Source organism: Procambarus clarkii, chromosome 25 (genome assembly GCF_040958095.1).
Source record: "Procambarus clarkii isolate CNS0578487 chromosome 25, FALCON_Pclarkii_2.0, whole genome shotgun sequence".
Taxonomy (NCBI): domain Eukaryota; kingdom Metazoa; phylum Arthropoda; class Malacostraca; order Decapoda; family Cambaridae; genus Procambarus; species Procambarus clarkii.
Window position 1 is genome coordinate 4,564,551 of NC_091174.1, and position 23,243 is coordinate 4,587,793.

The window sequence follows — 23,243 nt, forward strand, 5'->3', positions numbered from 1 at the left end:
GAGAGAGAGAGAGAGAGAGAGAGATGATGCTACCATTTTAAGTTGACATGAGAATATTACCTAAAAAGGGGTACCACCTCTGGTGCAAGGGTAGGGACCCATAGCCTCGGAGAAGAAAATAAAGAGTACTCAGGGAAGACCTTGTGGATCCTCACTGAACACTTTGATATTTTCTTCTCCTACCACCCCTATTCTCTTTGAGAATATTATGTACTTGAATGTTTCAGCGAATTGCGAATTAAAGGAAAAGTATTTTTGTAACTATAATGAAGGATACAGCCTACTGATATGATAGTACTTAAAAGTAACTTTTGGGTCCATAAGTTACTATAAGTACCAATATCTAGTGATGGTAAACCAGTAAACCGCTCATTAATTTCGTAGTCCGGAAAAATAAGGCTAAAAACCGAACTTAAATACTCCTAGGTCTAGTATAGCACATGTATATGTACTATATTAGGCCTAAGATAGCATATATTAGGCCTTAGAATTAGTAGGCGAGCGTATGCTTAACTAGGTTAGGTATTTTATTTACGATGCGGTTAAAAAAAGTTTCTGATTTGTCTAAATTCAATAATATAAAAGTCTCCTAGACTGTGATTGGTCAGCCAGTAGCCGTACCCACCAATCACAGGCAATGATGGAGAGTCTCATAGACTGTGATTGGTCAGCCAGTAGCCGTACCCACCAATCACAGGCAATGATGGAGATTCCCACAGACTGTAATTGAGCGGCTAGACATTAATCTTGTCGAAACTATTTGGTTTTCCCCTCTGTTAATCGTCACGGTCTCTTGAGGTTATCTTGAGGTTATCTTGAGATGATTTCGGGGCTTAGCGTCCCCGCGGTCCGGTCCTCGACCAGGCCTCCTGTTTGCTACATATCCCCAGGAAGCAGCCCGTAGCAGCTGTCCAACTCCCAGGTACCTATTTACTGCTAGATGAACAGGGGGCATCAGGGTGAAACAATCTTTGCCCATTTGTTTCCGCCACCGCCGGGGATCAAACCCGGAACCTTAGGACTACGAACCCCGAGCGCTGTCCACTCAGCCGTCAGACCCTTAAATATAATTGATGATACTTTTAGATCTGATGATGAATGGTGTATCTGGGGGCATTGCATCTGCAGATCAATACGGCCTCCATGGCGCGGTCTCTCTTAAGTCAGAGCAAAAGATTGTTTGACGTCAATAAGTTAATGACATCATTAAGAGAGGTCCCTCAGTATTCGCTAGTTAGAAGCGTTCAGAAAGAGGGTCCATTGCAACGCTGGCACGATGGGTTATATTGCAACACTGGCAGATGGTAAGTATGTAACGTAACTATAAGCTTTTTAATGTAAACAAATCCACAAAGGCCGTGACGAGGGTTCGAATCTACGTCCGAGAGCATCCCAGACGCTGCCTTAATCGACTGAGTTACGACATGGTAATCGACATGTTATTTTTAATGTAATTCACTCGGTACATATATTTCCCAGTAATAGAATAAATCACAATATGTAAATTCGCCCAATGAACTTTATCACAGGTTTCAGTTATATGTAAACAGCATCGTAGAGATTATGATAGTAAAGTAGACTACTGAATTTCCTTCTATCCAACCGGCTTATAGGAATCAATTTATGACTGTAAACTATAGTTTAATATTTGATAGATACCTTTACGGTTATTAAATGGAATTCCAATTTTTAGCATTCCGTTTGGCTCACTCCCTCTGGGATGGCTAATGGAACACTCCATCTGGGATACGTAATGGAACTTGACTGGTTCTGGGCTGAATGTTCGTTTAAAATAATTGAAACAAAGTTTTTTGTTTAAAAAATATATAAATATATATATATATATATATATATATATATATATATATATATATATATATATATATATATATATATATATATATATATATATATATATATATTTAAAGCCCCTTACAAACTATAGAGCTGTAAGGAATATAACTACGGGCTCACCATAGGCCGTGCTACTTGGAACTTTTTGTTCCAAGTAGTGAATCTTAAACAACAACAATGTAAGGAATATTTTAACTACAAACCAGGTAATTAGAAAAAAAATACGTGACGGGGGCTATGGTAAAAGTAAATTAAATTGGAGATTAAGAGATTAGGACTAACGCCGCCATTATAAAAAGGAGATTAATTACAATCGTGTATCTTCTTGCGCATGCGCGGACCACTCTGCCGCTAACTGTTCCCGTATGATGGTACACTTGACTGTTGGTGCTTGCTGTGGACATGGAGCGATCAACACATTCGCAGGCGATGAGTCACAATAACGTGGCTGAAGTATGTTGACCAGACCACACACTAGAAGGTGAAGGGACGACGACGTTTCGGTCCGGACCTGGACCACAGTCGACTTGAGAATGGTCCAAGACGGATCGAAACGTCGTCGTCCCTTCACCTTCTAGTGTGTGGTCTGGTCATCGACCAACACATTCATCAGTGGTAACAAGCTCTTCATTTGAAACAGGAATAGTTCAGATATGGTTAGGGATTACGGCAGCGTCTGGGGTGCTCTCGGATGTAGGTTCGAAACCTCGTCACGGCCCTTGTGGATTTGTTCATGGTTAGGATGTTTAGGTTCCGTTGGCAATCATTTGCCTTTAAAATACGTGGGTGGAACATTGACAGAGTTGCGGGGCGAATAGCGGACGTCAGCAAAGTATTCACCTAGTTGTGTTTGCGGGGGTTGAGCTGTGGCTCTTTGGTCCCGCCTCTCAACTGTCAATCAACGGTTGTTGTCAAAGTGTTGTTTGATAAATGTTCGAACGTCATCAGTTGTGAGTCGTGCTCATAGCGTCATTCACTCACAAATTGTATGGATACAGTTACTATAATACTATTATAGTTACCATATAACAGCCAAAGTTACCATACTTTGGCTGTTGTATGGAATGACTGTCTAGCCTCCCTATCTAGCCTATCTAGAGAGCCGGTGGCTGAGCGGACAGACCACAATGGGCGGTTTCTTTCACCCTATGCCCCTGTTACCTAGCAGTAAATAGGTACCTGGGAGTTAGTCAGCTATCACGGGCTGCTTCCTGGGGGTGGAGGCCTGGTCGAGGACCGGGCCGCGGGGACACTAAAGCCCCGAAATCATCTCAAGATAACCTCAAGAATCTCAAGATAGCTGTTATTGATGAGGACGGGCAGCCTAGCCTGGACGTAGCCCGTCCAACAGCCCGTCCTCATCAACAAAGGCCAAATTCTCGTAAATTCAGTCGAGAGAGAGAGAGAGAGAGAGAGAGAGAGAGAGAGAGAGAGAGAGAGAGAGAGAGAGAGAGGAGAGAGAGAGAGAGAGAGAGAGAGAGAGAGAGAGAGAGAGAGAGAGAGAGAGAGAGAGAGAGAGAGAGAGAGAGAGAGAGAGAGAGAGAGAGAGAGGGAGAGAGAGAGAGAGAGAGAGAGAGAGAGAGAGAGAGAGAGAGAGAGAGAGAGAGAGAGAGAGAGAGAGAGAGAGAGAAATATAGTGAAAAAAATAAACTATTTACACACGACTACACCTCATAGCACCGGTCTTGTGCCAGGTAAGTCCACTACGGGCTCACCATAGCCTGTGCTACTCGGAACTTGTTCCGAGTAGCTGAATCTATAACAACAATAACTAAACACCTAACCTAACCTAACCTAACCTACGCCTAACTATACATAGAACTCCCCATTGGCCTCATGACCCAATCCTCCTCATGTACCTCATCTTCCCCATTCTCACCATGACCTTATCCCCCATTGACACCAGGGGGCCAGATTCACGAAGCAGTTACGCAAGTACTTACGAATGTGTACATCTTTCCTCAATCTTTGACAGCTTTGGTTACATTTATTAAACAGTTTACAAGCATGAAAACTTGCCAATCAACTGTTGTTATTGTTATAAACAGCCTCCTGGTGCTTCCGAGCTCATTAACTGTTTAATGACTGTACACAAAGTCGCCAATGCTCGAGAAAAAATGTACAGGTTCGTAAGTGCTTGCGTAACTACTTCGTGAATCTGGCCCCAGGTCATGGTGTGTGGAATACGGAAGCCATTACCCTCCTCTTATCACCGCCACTCAGCTGCTGGATAATACCATCCAGTATTCACAAGCTCCAATTATAATTTCATGTGTATTTTTCCAGACGAGGCGCTGCAGTTTTTTTTTTTTTACCTATTAAGCCAAAATGCAATATTTGTTGAGCGATATTCTCCAATTGACTGTTAAGAAGACTTAATTGTATGTCATAGAGACCTGAGTGTGTGTGTGGTAGAGTCCAGTGTGTGTGTGTGGCAGAGTCCAGTGTGTGTGTGTGGTAGAGTCCAGTGTGTGTGTGGTAGAGTCCAGAGTGTGGCATACAGGCCACAATGTTACGGAAGCGTCATAGACATGTAGAATCTACGTTCATTTTAAGTGTTTTGTCTACGTTAGCTGTGTTCATTATATGGGAGGTGCCTGCTTCAAACGGTAGGAGGTGCCTGCTTCGAACGGTGGGAGGTGCCTGTTTCAAACGGTAGGAGGTGCCTGCTTCGAATGGTGGGAGGTGCCTGCTTCAAATGGTGGGAGGTGCCTGCTTCAAATGGTGGGAGGTGCCTCCTTCAAACAGGAGGAGTTGCCTGCTTCAAACGGTAGGAGGTGCCTGCTTCAAACGGTGGGAGGTGCCTCCTTCAAACAGGAGGAGGTGCCTGCTTCAAACGGTAGGAGGTGCCTGCTTCAAACGGTGGAAGATGCCTCCTTCAAACGGTGGAAGATGCCTCCTTCAAACGACTCTTCCCCCTCCCCCACCCGGCGGAGAACAGCGAGAGGGTGAAGACAAAGCCTCACACAAAATGTCTGGTCGTCGCTCTGAAGGTCAGGTCGACGTGCTCGACCATAACTCACACCAAGAGGAAAACACGAAGCTTCAAGCCAAAATAACTTCAAGTTTCTTGAAGTTCCCTCCATAAAACCCTCGGCACTTATAATTACTCAGATCACCTCAGTCTAACTTTCCTGTTCTAGTAGAAATGGTTGAAAACCATCTAACACGTTTTAGATTTAGAGTTTCTGAAATTATCGCGTATTCTTCAGGCGTTTGGCGCCAAATTTGAGGTGTTCTTGCGCCTGGCGGTCAGCGAGGGCGGCTTATAAAGGAGGCAAGTCGATCAGGGGAGGAAGAGAGCCCATATGGTCTGTCCGCGGAGGGATAAGGACAGGTCTTTTGTTTTGGTATTGAGCGTTCGTGACAGCTGGATTCGGATTCTCAGAGATTCGCTTGTTGGTCGAACTGTATTGCGTTACATTCCCAGTGCTTCTTCGTTATTTTCACCATCATCATCTTATTATTATTATTATTATTTATTGTATTTAGTAGAAGGTTTATTACTAATATTATACAAACTATTTCCGTCACAATAATTAGCGTCTAGAGTGCTACAATAACACGTCTTAGTTCAATAAAAATTCACTTATATATAAGGTGTTGTTAACTAAAAATACTTAAGGCGGGTTTCTTTTCAGGATATATTAGTTAAATGGGAAAACAACTTAATCTTATTTTCACAAAATACTAAATTTGAGTTAAAATTGAGAGAGGAGAGAGAGAGAGAGAGAGAGAGAGAGAGAGAGAGAGAGAGAGAGAGAGAGAGAGAGAGAGAGAGAGAGAGAGAGAGAGAGAGAGAGAGAGAGAGAGAGAGAGAAAGAGAGAGTACAAATTTCCACACTCATACAGATTTACAGACATTCACTGGTTAAACAAAACCATATTAAACCTGCCTTGCTTATACTTTAGTTTAACTTCAATAAATATACAAATTCCATTCATATGAACTTTATTGGCGAAGCCAGAGCCACTCTTCCTCGCCCAAACCTCCGAATACTGCTAATTTATGTCTGAGTATCCCAGTAATAAAATGACGAAATTTAATGCTAATTCCCGCTTGCTCACTCGATTTCCTGTTCTCATTATGGCGTGTTTGTGAGCCTATGATTTTCTGAGTATTTCCTACACTCACGAGTGTATTTCAGTATATCTATACCTTGATATGTGTATAGGCTGGTGTATAGCTCTGTATATAACGATGAAAGATAACATCCGGACTAATGGATCCGGATCCTAGACACAACCCGTCTATTGTTAGTAACCAACATTAAAAATTCAACCTACTATGGCTCAATTGTGGTCTTTGGTCTGTAATAGGGAAGCCTACAGACCCCAAGGTAAAGGTCTGTAGGCGTAGTGAAGGTCTGTAGACAAGTGAAGCTGCTTGGGTAACAGCTTCATTTGAGGGCTTTGGTCCGAGCGAGTTTTTCAGACAGGACGTCTGAAAAAAGGCCTATACAGAAGCTATAAGGTACTGAAACACAAACTGTATAGGGATTATACAGGACCTAAACAAGATCTAACTAGGATACTAGAATTATACAGGGCCTATACTAGGGGTAAACAGAGACCATACTAGATTTACACAGAATCTATACACAGGACCGTCAAACAGCAGCGCAACAGCCTGCCATTGCTTCCTTCAACATTAAAAGAACTTTAACAAACAATAAAGTGATGCAAACAATTTACAACAGTGCTGTAAACTGTTTACAGTGGTGCAAGAAGCTGTTTACATCGGTGATGGACTCCCCCCCCCCCCCCGAGAGCCAAACACGGTCATTAAGAAAACGGGAATACAAATCAGGATTCATCAACCCGTTAAGAAACCTGTATATCTTTTCCTTAATAACTGCAGCCTTGTTTACAGTTATAAGATTGTTTACGATCTTGGAGACGTCACAACCCCGAGGTTATTAGTGTTATAAATAGCCTCCTAGTAGGTTAGAGTTGTTGTTGTTTAAGATTCAGCTACAGGGAACAAAAAGTTCCAAGTAGCACGGGCTATGGTGAGCCCGTAGTGGACTTACCTGGCACAGGAGCGGGGCTGTAACTTGTGGGTTAGAGGTTCAGGCACTCTTTAATGCATGAAAATAAAAGCAGTATGATTGATTGATTGATGAAGAGTAAGCCACCCAAGAGGTAGCACGGGCATGAATAGCCCGTAAAGCATGATTGAGGATAGATGTACGGGTTCCGTAAGAGAGCGAACATCAGTAGCATGTTAATAATTACTTTAGGATGTAATATTCAACAGGTGTGTAAATACCCAGTTCATAAAAAAGTCAACAGTTTAAAGATGGTAAACACACTACATTTACTGACGCTTAAAAGTCAAGGTTAAGTGAAGTCAGAGTATTATTATTATTATTACTATTATTATTATTAATAGTAGTAGTAGTTATCTTGAGGTTATCTTGAGATGATTTCGGGGCTTTAGTGTCCCCGCGGCCCGGTCCTCGACCAGGCCTCCACCCCCAGGAAGCAGCCCGTGACAGCTGACTAACACCCAGGTACCTATTTACTGCTATTTACTACATACCTATGTAGTAGTAGTAGTAGTAGTAGTAATATTGTATGATTGCACCCACTAGAGATTTGTTAAGCTAAACAAGGCTAGAATGCACTAGTGGAGCTCAATCATCAGTTAATAAGCAAAAGTGCCACAATAACGAACAAATAATCAACGTATTTAACCAATTGGTGTTTCCTGAGCACACTAGAGTGAGATGTAGAGACTCAACATATTATTGATATATAATTCTTCACGGGGAAGCTTGGAGAGGTATACTGGCTGCTTGGCGTGTAGGAAGGAAAGGAAGTGTGTTGTGTTGAGGGAAGATGGAGTGGGAGATCCCAAGTTTGGGGAAGGGAGGACCTGCTGCTTGGGTAACAGCTTCTTCCCAATGTCAACCTACCCTGGCTTTGCGCCCTGGAGAGGCCACTCCAGAGAGCAACTCCATAGTCTCCTGAGACTGATGGATGCCTGCTACTATTGTGCTTACAGCAGTAGAGCTTCGGCTCTTGGTTACCGTTTCTAAACCTTAAATCTATCGGTGTAGAGGTTCGTGAGCCAATTTGGGGTTGTCATTATCTACTCTTAAAGGTGTGAATACAGCCTGCTTGCACCACTGTCCTAGTGCGGGCCATTGTTCGCTGCTCTGACACGGAAATCATTCTATCTACTGTCACTTTGTTGCCACCTGTGTCCCCACGGTCGTGTATCACTTATGAAAATTTTATATCGTTGTTTGGGCTGTCAATTCCTCTGAGAATTTTGTATGTGGTGATTATGTTTCCTCTCACACTTGCCTCATAGTGAAGTTATGTGTAATTCCTTTAGTTTTTCTTATAGCGCTTACGTCTCAGGTTTGGTATTAGTCTAATGGCATACATTTGGACTTTATTCAGCTTCGCGGAGTATATGTTTTGTTAATATGTCGTGTGTATCTATGTGTGTGTGTGTGTGTGTGTGTGTGTGTGTGTGTGTGTGTGTGTGTGTGTGTGTGTGTGTGTGTGTGTGTGTGTGTGTGTGTCTCACCTAGTTGTACTCACCTAGTTGTGCTTGCGGGGGTTGAGCTCTGGCTCTTTGGTCCCGCCACTCAACTGTCAATCAACAGGTGTACAGATTCCTGAACCTGTGTGTGTGTGTGTGTGTGTGTGTGTGTGTGTGTGTGTGTGTGTGTGTCTCACCTAGTTGTACTCACCTAGTTGTGCTTGCGGGGGTTGAGCTCTGGCTCTTTGGTCCCGCCTCTCAACTGTCAATCAACAGGTGTACAGATTCCTGAGCCTGTGTGTGTGTGTGTGTGTGTGTGTGTGTGTGTGTGTGTGTGTGTGTGTGTGTGTGTGTATCTTTCTGTATGTGGGTAAGTCAGTGTGTGTGTGTGTGTGTGTACATATCTGCATGTGTCCATATATAGTTGTGTTCCCCCTGGGGTTGAGCTGTAGCTACCTGGACCCGCCTTGTAACAATCGACCGTTTGGTGTTGCGTCTCCGGACTCTCTTGGGAGAAGTCTGACCTTCACGCCCCGTCCCCCTCCCTCCCTTGCTCTGATTCCTTCCTCTTAACTTACTATTTTCTCCTCGCATTTACCTTTAACCTCTTTCTCCTCCTCCTCCTCCACCTGCCCCACCTCTTCCCCCCCCCACCTCTCTCTCTCTCTCTCTCCCTCCTCCCCTCTCCTCGTCGTGGGAGAGGAAGGAGATTAAAGGTGAGCAACCCTCTTTCCGCTTCTCTCCCTTCCTCTCACACTTTCTCTCAATGTGTCACTCACACTTTCACATTCTCTGTCACTCTTATACTTTTTTCTCCCTATTTCGCTTTATCTCAATTTCTTTCCCGCTCTTTCTTCCCCTCGCCTTCTTTCTTACTTCATTCCTTCCTTTCTCTCGCTTTCTCGCTTTATCTCAGTTTCACAGTTATTCTCTCTATCTCCTTATCTCCGTTTCTCAATCCTTTTTTCGTTCTTACTGCTTGTCTCTCTTATTTTGTGGCCTCTCTCACTTTAATCTTCCTTTTCTTCTTCTTCCTTTCTTTGCTTTCAGTTCCGCTTCAGCTCTCCCTACCTCTCTCTCTCTCTCTCTCTCTCTCTCTCTCTCTCTCTCTCTCTCTCTCTCTCTCTCTCTCTCTCTCTCTCTCTCTCTCTCACCTTTACTTTTACTCATTTTCTCTCACCAACTTTCATTTTCACACGGGATTAGTAATCTCCGCCCCTTTAACCACACTTTCGCTCACGAATATCAAGGATTACACGTTAGTTTGGGATTATTTTCATACGGGGGGTATTACTCTGGAGGGATTTATAGGTAACTGGCACGTGGGGATGACTTTGGTCTGTGAGAATAATTACAAATCAGCGGATTTCCGTATTATGTGGAGATTGCCACTTTGATGGGGATTACTTTGTCATGTGGGATTTACTTTGTTATATGAGGATTACTTTGTCATGTGGGATTTACTTTGTTATATGAGGATTACTTTGTCATGTGGGATTTACTTTGTTATATGAGGATTACTTTCTCATGTGGGATTTACTTTGTTATATGAGGATTACTTTGTCATGTGGGATTTACTTTGTTATATGAGGATTACTTTGTCATGTGGGATTTACTTTGTTATATGAGGATTACTTTGTCATGTGGGATTTACTTTGTTATATGAGGATTACTTTGTCATGTGGGATTTACTTTGTTATATGAGGATTACTTTGTCATGTGGGATTTACTTTGTTATATGAGGATTACTTTGTCATGTGGGATTTACTTTGTTATATGAGGATTACTTTGTCATGTGGGATTTACTTTGTTATATGAGGATTACTTTGTCATGTGGGATTTACTTTGTTATATGAGGATTACTTTCTCATGTGGGATTTACTTTGTTATATGAGGATTACTTTGTCATGTGGGGATTACTGTGATATGTGAAACTAATATATGTTTTGATGATGTTATAATATGGATTTATAGTATACGAAAGGATTATTGTACTATGTAGGATTTAGAGTATCCTATGTACTGTAGATTAATCAATATCTATAAAAGATAATGTTTGATTGTCTGTTCGAGGTTGGAGACCAGATGGCTGCCGGTAGCCTCACACAATCTTCCAGGTGAATTGTGATTGTAAGGGCGAGTGTTATGGTGGGTGAGATTGGCATCAACCCCATGCCCCTCTTTAAGTAGGGTTGGTTCCTATTGCTACAACCGATGACTCTGATGAAATCTGGAATGTGGGTTTGATTGTCCATGTTTTGCCCCCTGGGAGAGAGACCAGGGAGGGAGGGGAGAGAGAGAGAGAGAGAGAGAGAGAGAGAGAGAGAGAGAGAGAGAGAGAGAGAGAGAGAGAGAGAGAGAGAGAGAGAGAGAGAGAGAGAGAGAGAAAGAGAGAGAGAGAGAGAGAGAGAGAGAGAGAGAGAGAGAGAGAGAGAGAGAGAGAGAGAGAGAGAGAGAGAGAGAGAGAGAGAATGAGAATGGGAATAAGCACACACACGCATTCCATCTTGGTGTGTGTGTGTGTGTGTGTGTGTGTGTGTGTGTGTGTGTGTGTGTGTGTGTGTGTGTGTATAATTCACAATTTCCTTGACTTCTTTCTCCACTGATGCTCTCATTACCTCTCCCGTCTACTCATTTGATCTCAGATCCCCACCATCTGATCACACCTCTATTCTCAGCATCTCTATCATCTAATCCCATCTCCTCTCTCTCTCATTCCCCCCCACCCACCCTTCCCCTTCCCCCCCCCCCTCATCAGGGCGTGGCCCTATGGACGTGGGTCGGACGCCATAATTGTAGCCATTGTTCTCTCCCGATCCGAGGTCCGACCTGTAATTATCGACAATGTCAGTGGCTGAGACCTCTGGTATAGGTGTAATCACCAGCAAGGCCGGCGCCATGGGGCTAATCACCAATACTAGCCAAGGTTAGAGGACTTTTCCTGGACGCCATTTCAGCGTCTAATTTGGAACGCCACGGAATTAGTAATTAATACCTGATTTCTAGGTCTCTAATGAGAGAGAGAGAGAGAGAGAGAGAGAGAGAGAGAGAGAGAGAGAGAGAGAGAGAGAGAGAGAGAGAGAGAGAGAGAGAGAGAGAGAGAGAGAGAGACAGAGAGAGAGAGAGAGAGAGAGAGAGAGAGAGAGAGAGAGAGAGAGAGAGAGAGAGAGAGAGAGAGAGAGAGAGAGAGAGAGAGAGAGAGAGGAGAGAGGCGGACACAGCCACTAGATACATGGTGGCCGGTGGCTGACTGAACAGCACGCTGCACGAGTAATCCTGTGGTCCCGGGTCCGATTCCCGGCGCCGGCGAGAAACAAAGGGTAGAGTTTCTTTCACCCTGATTATCCTGTTACCTAGCAGTAAATAGGTACCTGGGAGTTAGTCAGCTGTCACGGGCTGCTTCCTGGGGGTGGAGGCCTAGTCGAGGACCGGGCCGCGGGGACACTAAAGCCCCGAAATCAACTCAAGATAACCCTGATGCTTCTGTTACCTAGCAGTAAATAGGTACCTGGGAGTTAGTCAGCTGTCACGGGCTGCTTCCTATGTGTGTGTGTGTGGTGTGGAAAAAATGCAGTTAGTAAACAGTTGATTGACAGTTGAGAGGCGGGCCGAAAGAGCAGAGCTCAACCCCTGCAAGCACAACTAGGTGAATACAACTAGGTGAATACAACTAGGTGAATACAGGCCCTCTAGAAATGCATATATGACAGAATAATCGCAGCGTTCCTCTTTAAACCCATAATCTCTCGCGGAGTTGTGTTATGTTGTGTGTTAAAGCCGACACGCCTCACAGCCACCAGTGTGGCGTCCTCATCACCTCTACTCTAACTCTCAAACTCCCACCAACACAACTGACTGATGATTGATTGACGATTGATGAAGATTAAGCCACCCAAAAAGGTGGCACGGGCATGAATAGCCCGTAAGTGGTGGCCCCTTTGAGCCATTACCAGTATCAAGAGCTGATACTGGAGATCTGTGGAGGTGCGACTGCACCCTGCATGACGGGAGATGTCTCCCGTGACATCAACAACTGACTCATTGTCATTTGATTGATAAAGATTAAGCCACCCAAGAGGTGGCACGGGCATGAATAGCCCGTAAGACTCATTGTCATTCTCTGCCGGTATTAATAACACTCCTGAACCACACGAGAGACACGGGAGACATCTCCCGTCACGCAGGGTGCAGTCGCACCTCCACAGATCTCCAGTATCAACTCTTGATACTGGTAATGGCTCAAAAGGGCCACCCCTTACGGGCTATTCATGCCCGTGCCACCTTTTGGCTGGCTTAATCTTCATCAATCAATCAATCACACGAGAGAGTATATATGTAGTAGAGAAAACTCCAGGGCTGAAATTTGGCGCTATCACTGGAATATTTCCGGCGGCGTGACAGACAGGCGGGAAACTCGACAAGAAAGAGCATAACGTTGTCAAGTTGCCACATCGGTAATTATCTGCGGCCAGAGGTGACACCTGTCTCTCTCTCTCCCTGTCTTGCCAGGCTCATGTTTCGAACACTGTGGTGTAAGTGATTTATTGATATTTCGAACACAATGGCGAAAGTGGTTTATTGATATTTTGAACACAATGGCGAATGTGGTTTATTGATATTTTCAACACAATGGCGAATGTGGTTAATTGATATTTCGAACACAATAATATTAGTGATTTGTTAATATTTTTTGAACCCACTGATGAAAGTCATGTATTGATGCAACCCGTTCTCAGACCATTCCATCCAGCGGTCGATCCCTACTGACGCATTCATCAATGTTAACATGCTATCCATTTAAAACAAGAATTTTCTCAAATATAAATTAATATTATTATATTACCATATAGTGCATATATAGACATAGGTTAGGTTAGGTGTTTAGGTTCTGTTGGCGATTATTTGTATTTGTAGTACGTGGGTGAAGCATTTACAGCGTTGTGGTTCGAACAAAATTCGTCAGTGAAGCACTTGTTCCGGAAGTGTTCGATCGTCATCAGTTGTGAGTCGTGTGTAAACCGTTTTTCATTCTAAAACAGTGGGTTTGGCGGGTGGATGGAATCACTTTTGGGTCTTTGCTTATGAGGACGGGCTGAATTGATGTTTGGAATCGAGTGAAGAAAGTGACTTATTGATGTTTCAAACCTTTGATGAAAGAGACATTTATATTCCGAACCGAATGGTGAAAGCTATTTACAGATACATAAAAAGCAGACAGGAGCATCATTCCATAAAATCTGTATAAAAACATGACAAAAATGGCATATTTAAAAGTAAATTGATATAAACAGCGAGATAAACTTAATTTACATTCTGTAAAAATCACAGTTATATTTATGAGAGCTGATAAGGTGTTTTAATTAATGTTAATTAAATCCTAACTGATATATAAAATATGTGGTAATTACGCTTCGGGTATATATTATATCTCTATCTATCTCTATATATATATCTATCTATATATATATATATATATATATATATATATATATATATATATATACGTGTGTGTGTGTGTGTGGCTGCTGGGACGCAGGGGGAACATATATACATAAATAAACAAATCCATAAGGGACGTAATGAGGAATTCGAACCTACGTCCGAGATGATCCCAGACGCGCCTTAGTCGATTATACTAAGTATATCTTTATATATCTATCCTCCCCCCCCCCACTCTACCCAGAATATATATATTCTGCCTCCTCTTTCTTCCCCTTCCCTTCACAGAACACTTTTTAACCCTCCGTCTGGAATTATAAGCGAACGTCCTCTTCCTCTTAGAGAGCACACAAAGGTTCAGATCATTTTTATTCAGCATCTCGTTAAGCTTCTGAGCTGAGAGGAATCTTTGTGATGACTTTGGAGAGAGAAACATCTTGTTGGAACTGGGAAGTTCTCTTTCATTTAAGAATGGTTTTTTCTCTTTTCTTAAATTGGTGGGGATTTTTACTTTTTAAGTTTTATTGCTACTGGGGAATCTTTTCTCTCTAATTTCGTTTACGAACGGGAGTAGAGATAAAGAGAACGAGAGTAGAGAGTACGAATGAGAGTAGAGATCCAGCAGCTAATAATCTATGGCTGCTGGCTTCCGCAGCCATATAGATTCGGCCCAATAAATTTAAGTAAGAATATAGATGAATTCTATCATGGAAAATTGAGAGAGAGTGAGAGAAGAGAGAGAGAGAGAGAGAGAGTGAGAGAAGAGAGAGAGAGAGAGAGAGAGAGAGAGAGAGAGAGAGAGAGAGAGAGAGAGAGAGAGAGAGAGAGAGAGAGAGAGAGAGAGAGAGATAGAGAGAGAGAGAGAGAGAAAAAAAAAGATAACGAGGAAGAGCGCAAGAAAATAAGAGACAGATTGACTACAAAAATGAGAGTTTTACTAATATTTTCGGCGACATTCGTTATCTTATTGATTGAATTTGGAAGATTGGAAACGAGAGATAAGGAACGCTAAAAGACGGGAAAAAACAATTTCCAGAGCGATGATATCAGTAAACTGTAGAAAGATAACGATGATGAATTGAAGATTACGAACTAACCCGTCCACAGTCCTGGTGACACTACCAGAGGCCTACTGAGACAGGAAATTGATATAATACATGAAGCTCGGAACTGTTATATTTCTTCAGGCCTATGATAACGAAAATAATATAACTAATTTATATAACTTGAATTCTATCTTTTTTTCCCAGGAAAATCCCATCACATAACACCATGGAACAAGGGACGGGAATTATCAGGGGAAAACCCGATAAGCCATTATGACTATATAGCACTTGGAAGAGATCAGGAAAAGGATTTGGAATGGGACGGGAGGGAAATGGAATGGGACAAATGTTGGCAATCGTTCTAGACAGAGAGCAGCTGCCTCGTCTAGGCCAATATAGGCCTTCTGGAGCTGTCATTATTCTCATATCCTACACCACTCTAGGAATTTCTGAGAGCAAATTCCTTCCATTTTTGCAAGAGACGGTTTTGTAATTGAGTCGAGACCAGGGGCCTTTCTCGAGGCCTCGTTCTGAGGCGTGGAGCTGAAAGATGTGGAGGGGGGATGAGAGAGAGAGAGAGAGAGAGAGAGAGAGAGAGAGAGAGAGAGAGAGAGAGAGAGAGAGAGAGAGAGAGAGAGAGAGAGAGAGAGAGAGAGACAGAGAGATAAAGAGAGATAGAGAGAGAGACTCAATGAAAATTACGATTACCTTCAAGAAAACGAACATATGTTCACCTTTTAGCCCAGGTACACACTCCTCCAATTAATTAAGTTGTGAATACCTGACTCTGGGAAGGTGGTTGGCTCCCCTGACCATACTCGCAGAGCCCTAGAAACAAGCGAGTTACGTCACTACATGGATCGTTAAAATCTGTTTGCGCAATTAGAGCACATTGAAACACCTGGGTTCCCTTTACCCGAGGTCTTAGTTACCTCCCCCGAGGGGCGGCACAGTGCCAGGCAACAAAAGAGGCCAAAAGGAGTGTGAGTGTTCCTGCATAAAAAACAAAAGAGTGCTTTAAGGCAGAGAGAGAGAGAGAGAGGGTGTGTACCAGAGTGAAATACGAGTGTAATGAGGCTCACCTGAGTACTGGAGCGCCTCGGGCGGTAGAGGAGGCAAGTTGGCCTCCACAGGATGCATGTCCTTTAAAACGGTGTCTACAGGATGCATGTTCCGGATGTAGGAGTCCTGTGTGTCTTCGTAGTATGTGTCCGGAGCGCTAGGTGGCGCCATGGTCGAGTTCCGCCTGTTCTTACGCTAACAGTAGCTGGTGTACGGTGTCCACAGCCTGTGCACGGTGTCCACAGCCTGTGTACGGTGTCCACAGCCTGTCCCAGGTGCCCACAGCCTGTTCACGGTATTCACAACCTGTTCACGATGTCCACAGCCTGTTCACGGTATCCACAGCCTGTTCCTGGTGCCCAAAGCTTGTGCACACTGCCCACAGCTTATGAACTATACTCGCAGGTCGTGCATGATAGCCTGGGGTCCGTAATGGAGCTGGCACCGACACGATACTGCCCCCGGGGAGGCTATATCACTGGCACACACACCAGGTCGAACGAGGACACTTATTGCTACCCTGAGTGCCACTTGCCCTTCTTATTATTCTCGCTCTCTCGTTCTCTCTTTCCTCTTTCGTCTCGTCTACTTCCTCTTCGTAATGTCACCTTCCCTGTCGTCTTCGCGTTGCTTCTTTCAAGACGGTGCAATCTTCTTGACAGATTTTTAGTCAAGACGTTCTTGGGCGTTTTAAGGTGGTGACGAAGCTTTAAGTAAAAGATGATAACTATGTAGAGACCAGAGATAACTCAATAGAGATCTTTTACCAGAGATATTCTTCGAGGTCGCAGGTTTCTGTGACTTAAGGGCTCTGCGACTAAGGTGTGGGGTTGTACTAAGAACTGTGAATGACAATTCTGCTGGTTTCTGAGATACGGACGAAGGGTTTCTCTGAGGTTATCATTCAGTGCTAATACCTTGTCAGTCACTCACAACTAATCACTAAATGAAACTCCAGCGAGCATCTCAATCAACTTCAAGTTTCATTTTATTGATTAGAAAAGGGAGAAAGTTCTGGACAATTTTGGGGTGAGAAAGAAAATCGAAATTTCAGGAACAATTTTCAGAACCTCAACCCACAGAAGGTTGGAACCTTATAAGACACAAAGAGATTTAGTGCTATGAGTCTCTCAGACATTACAAGGACCCAGCAAGTTTAGCACTTCAGGGGAGTGGGAGTCGTTTGGAGTCATTCTGAGAAGACACTATCAATTCCTGACGATGCAACACGCTCTTGGATTGGCTGGTTAACAACGCGAGCGTCAGACCGGCGCTCTAAACTCATGGGTTCTCAAGAGGGCCTTTGAGAGTTCTAAACTCTTTGGTTCTCAAAGGGCATTGAGACCTCTAAACTCTTTAGTTCTCAAGAGGGCCTTTGAGAGCTCTAAACTCTTTGGTTCTCAAAGGACATTGAGATCTCTAAACTCTTTGGTTCTCAAGAGGACTTTGAGATCTTCGGCTGATTCAGACAGATGTTAGTCGTGTATAAACTAACCCGGGGGTTACCCGAAGGGAAAGGAAGAGTGTGGAGGGGCTCCTGGTGGAGGTCCTCCCTAGGGCAGGTGCTCCCTGGGGCAGGTGCTCGCTGGGGCAGGTGAGAGAGAGTCCACAGCAGCTGTAAGGAAGACAGAAAAATCAGATGTCACTATTTCTATACAATTATATTGTTTCAACCGTATAGCATAAATGTATGATAATATATGGCATTGGTGATTGTCTTTCCACAACTGTGCTGTCACCCAGTTATCACGGCAATATATACACAAGTACATATATACACGAGTACATATATATATACATATTCGTACAGACATACTGTAAACATATACAAATACACATATACACACACGCTTGTGGCCGAGCGACAGTCCTTGGAATTCGAAGTCCCATGGACCCAAGTTCGATTCCCGACAGAGAGAGAAAAATTACAGGCTGTCTCTTTCACCTGATGGCTTTGTTCACCTAGCAGTAAATAGGCACCTGGAAGTTTATCTGTTGCAGGCTGCTATTTGTTGATGTATATGACAAAAATAAAGTAGTAGATATGATAGAAAAAAAAATGCCAGGAGTCATTACAATAGACAACTGATGGTTAGAAAGGCGGGGTCCAAGAGCTAAGAGCTAGGTCTTTCAGGAACAAATAGTAAACACACACACCCCACGAGGACACCTGGTGTGTGGAGACCTTCATGCATAAAGATAACCCGTTATCTATTTTTGTTTGGGGCACCGCATGGTTTTCTGCATATAAATCACTGTAACTAATTCTGGCTCCTTTCCTAAAGCCACAGGATTATATATAAATATATATATATATATATATATATATATATATATATATATATATATATATATATATATATATATATATATATATATATTGCTTGCCCCTATAACTCCTATTTGTGTTGTACACGATTAAGGTGTTATTTTTTGTATGCCCTTGTATTATCATAATATTTTTATACAAATTTGGTATTACATTTACTAAGACGAATCTTTTATTATTATTTAATGACAAATTATCCAACTTCATTATACATCTACATGTCCCCCCCCCCCCACCTCATTTACACCCATACCACTATTAAATACTAAATAACTGGTTAAAACTGTGTACACTATTTCCTCGTTAGGAGTCAGGAAAAGTTGGCACTCCTGTTTCCTTGAAGAATGCCACTTGACCACGAGTTTTGTAAACAATGAACCACGGTGAAAAGTATCACGCTGCGGTAATTGTCAATTATTATTAATGAGTTAGTGCAACTGAAATGCATGGCTCTAGCAACCAGGAGGCCTGGTCGACGACCGGGCCGCGGGGACGCTAAGCCCCGGAAGAACCTCAAGGTAAGGTAAGGTAACCTATCAGTTGTAAACAACAGTAGGAGTTGTTAGGATGTAGTAGTGTGGGTGTAGTGTGGGGTGTGGTGTGTGGTGTGTGGTGTGGGGTGTGGTGTGTGGTGTGTGGTGTGTGGTGTGTGGTGTGTGGTGTGGTGTGGGTGTGGTGTGGGTGTGTGTGGGGTGTGGTGTGGGTGTGGTGTGTGGTGTGTGGTGTGGTGTGGGGTGTGGTGTGTGGTGTGTGGTGTGGGGTGTGGGGTGTGTGTGGTGTGTGGGGTGTGTGGTGTGTGTGTGGTGTGGGGTGTGTGGTGTGGGGTGTGGTGTGTGGTGTGGTGTGGGGTGTGGTGTGGGGTGTGGTGTGTGGGTGTGTGGTGTGGGGTGTAGCGTGGGGTGTAGTGTGGTGTGAAGTGTACCTTACCTTGAGGTTACCTTGAGGTGCTTCCGGGGCTTAGCGTCCCTGCGGCCCGGTCGTCGACCAGGCCTCCTGGTTGCCGGACTGATCAACCAGGCTGTAGGACGCGGCTGCTCGCAGCCTGACGTATGAGTCACAGCCTGGTTGATCAGGTATCCTTTGGAGGTACTTATCCAGTTCTCTCTTGAACACTGTGAGGGGTCGGCCAGTTATGCCCCTTATGTGTAGCGGAAGCGTGTTGAACAGTCTCGGGTCTCTGATGTTGATAGAGTTCTCTCTCAGAGTTAGTGTGGGGTGTGTAGTGTGGTGTGTGTGGTGTGGTGTGTGTGGTGTGTGTGGTGTGGGGTGTGTGGTGTGGGGTGTAGCGTGAGGTGTAGCGTGCGGATAAAGACGGTGCTTCTCGCCGGGCAAGAAGGTACCCAAGGAAGTAGTACTCACTGCACGCACACACACGCACGTGCGGGAGAATGCGTGTGAAATGGACGAATGTGAAGGGCGGAGCTTGTCGCAGTTATTGGACTACGGTGGGGGGGGGGGGGGTTGGGGGTGGTAGGTATTGGTGTGGGTGAATGGGCGTGGGTGGGGTGGGGGTGGGGGGAAAGCGTGGGCGGGTGGGGGGTGCGTGGGTGGGTGTTGGGGGGTTGGAAGCGGTTGAGTCAATAACATGGTGCAGGGAGGGCGGCCTTACCAAGGTCACTAGTCAACCTCTGGGTACTACACTGGTTGGGCCCACTCTCTCTCCCACACACACCCTTATGAACACCCCACACACCAACAAGGCTAATATATATATATATATATATATATATATATATATATATATATATATATATATATATATATATATATATATATATATATATATATATATGTCATCTCCGTTTTGGTCGGTAATATAAGTTAACAGGAATGGAACCTATGCCCAGCCCGCATTCTCTACGTCGGGGTCCAACATGCCAAATATACTACATGGCATACATACACATATATACATGGCACACACACACACACACACACACACACACACACACACACACACACACACACACACACACACACACACACACACACACACACACACACACACACACCTCCCCCTGCCCTCCACACACACAAACACTGTCCAAACATCACTGTGGACCGTCACACCTGTGCAGGCAGCCCCACCCAGCCACCACCGTCACATTACACCCGTCCACAGTCAGTGGTAGACAGACAGCAGCAGCAGCAGAAGCAGCACACCTCACCGACCCTCTCATTATGACCGGACAGAACACAACACACAGGACTTGTGTCCAGTGGTAGACGCCGGACAAAATGAAAGCTTATCCTCGAATACCTTCCAAGGATAAATTCTTTCCAACAAATTATTTTCTACAAATAATTTTCGACAGAGGAGTTTTGTGGGATACAACTGAATGTTTTAATAATAATAATTATAATAATTCAGTACTGTAATTCTAATTCATTTTGTCGTGGCAACCCCGTAATAAGCTAACTACCGGGTTCCTATTTACTGCTGGGTAAACAGAGGTATTAGGTGATGGGGGGAAACGTGACCAGTAATTTCTGTCTCGGCCGGGATTCGAACCCGGGATGTTTTGTTGTTATCTTGCTTCTATGATGGCTAACCCCTTGATTCATTTAATTGATGTTAGATGATCCTTTAATAAATTTCTGCAGCTGTCTATCACGATTTGAAGAACGTCAAATTTGAAGTGGTTTTACCCCCTATTAAGTTTTTTTTTTTTTAATTTTGCTAAAGCAACGGATTTGTTACGTTACCGTCGTATAGACTGTGGTGCTTTGTTACAGCAGACTGTTGTGTGAAGTTTTCTGTAGACAACATCTGTACATCTCTACACCCAATATATATATATATATATATATATATATATATATATATATATATATATATATATATATATATAAATATATGTGTATATATATATATATATATATATGTGTATATATATATATATATATATATATATATATATATATATATATATATATATATGTATATATATATATATATATATATATATATATATATATATATATATATATATATATATATATATATATATATATATATATATATATATATATATATATATACATATATATACATAATTTATTTTTCATTGACGTCCTATTCTCAAATATATAAACTTCAATCAAATCCACAGGAGGGAATTATCAAGGAGAAAGCGCCAAGCCATTACTATATAGCACTTGGAAGGGATCAGGATAAGGGTTTGGGATGGGACGGGTGGGAAGGAATGGTGCCCAAATACTTGTGGACGGTCGGGAATTGAACGCCGACCTGCATGAAGCGAGACCGTCGCTCTACCGTCCAGCCCAAGTGGTTGGACACAGGAGCCGCCGTGACGAGAGGTTCGAATCCACACACGGCTCATGTGAATCTGTGTATTTAAACTTTGTTTAGAGCGCGGCATTTTATCTACCCTGTCAATTCCCCTGCGGATTTTGTCGGTAGTGATCATGTCTCCCCTTACTCTTCGACGAAGATGAGGCTTTCCCCAGACACTCAACTGGCTGCCTTATATGATTTTCATTTTTATTTTATATGCGTTCCTGTCAGAGTTGAGAAGCGTGGCTGACAGCAATTGAGGGGGGATATGGATCTCAATATCCTCTCATCCGTTTTTCTCAAATCTCAGCTAAAAAACAAACAATTAGAAATGAATTCAATAATCTCGTTAGTAGATGGTGTCATCAAAGTTGATGCTAAACGTCGACTTGGTTCGAAGTCTAAATCTATATTATACAATTATAACGAGTATGTGTTATGCAGCTATTATGACATTCTCTTATGTAAATAAAGTACTGTAATTATGTGCAAACTAATTCAGTTACAACTGAACACCCATCCGTGAATAATGTGACTGATTTGATTTGAACACAACGAATGTTTATCAAATAAAACAAAATCTGAACCCGAGTCAACACCATCGACCAAAAAAGTTTCCAATGATGACAATTAAACTGCTGGTTACATATAATTAAAAAAAACAATTAAATTACTATTACGCCTCGCAAGAACGTTAATGACAACAATAAATTAGTAGCCCCTCATAATTTGTACTAATGTAATAGACAATTCCCGATGGGGGACATTCAGGAATAGCACTTTGATATATAACTTTTTCTTCCTGCAGGCGCACTGAGTGCATTTACCTTTTATTTACGAGAGTGTGTTGGAGCGGCAAGAAAACCCCGACTTTTGGAGGGGTTCCAACACTCTCGGCGGCCCGCTCGTCTCTGCAACTTTAAGCGACCTAAACAAAAAATAAAAGAGTATCCACTGGAACTATTCTCTACAGTCTCGTCTCTCAGATAACTGACTATATAACTGTTCTCGATGCAGATCTGACACAGATCGACTAATGCGAGATGTTAATGTTATTGTTTATATGTCATCGAGCTTCAGGAAATATGTATGAATTATTCGCTGAAAATTGGAATGATTTTTTTTAATGACCCCAAAAAGTTGCGAGAAATACGATTATTCGTATTGCCGGGGACAGGACGCTTATACATTTATATATATATATATATATATATATATATATATATATATATATATATATATATATATATATATATATATATATATATATATATATATATATATATATATATGATGCGAACAAGCCTGAATGGTCCCCAGGACTATATGCAACTGAAAACTCACACCCCAGAAGTGACTCGAACCCATAATGCCAGGAGCACTCTGCTGGCGTACAGGACACCTTAACCGCTCGACCAACACGACCGGACAAAAGAGGATGGCAGCAGAGGCTATTTCCATCCCCCCGCCGGCACTCGGTTGGTAATCTTGGGCATGGTATTTTATCAAATCAAATTGTTCGCATTTGTGTTCCTCACGTGTGCCCCAAAGGTCTAGGTCTAGGATACAAGCCCATAACAGTTGCCTGACTTTCCCGAGTATCTATGAACTGCCAGGTGAATAGCGGCATTAGGCAAAATGAAACGTAGTCAACCATTTCTCTCCCGCCCGAGAATCATACCTGGGGTTCATGATTGTGAGTCGAGAAGGAAGCCA

General features: G+C 43.0%; 1 protein-coding gene across 2 annotated transcripts in view; it reads right to left on the reverse strand.

The window, feature by feature from the left end:
* Positions 1-23,243, reverse strand: part of LOC123756396 (synaptotagmin-15) — a 96,267-nt gene that overhangs the window by 17,765 nt on the left and 55,259 nt on the right. For both annotated transcript variants that reach the window (XM_069331190.1, XM_069331189.1), the window contains one exon: positions 15,921-17,515. In XM_069331190.1, the coding sequence (XP_069187291.1) occupies positions 15,921-16,071 (151 nt within the window). In that variant the 5' untranslated portion in view covers positions 16,072-17,515. The remainder of the gene's footprint in view (positions 1-15,920; positions 17,516-23,243) is intronic.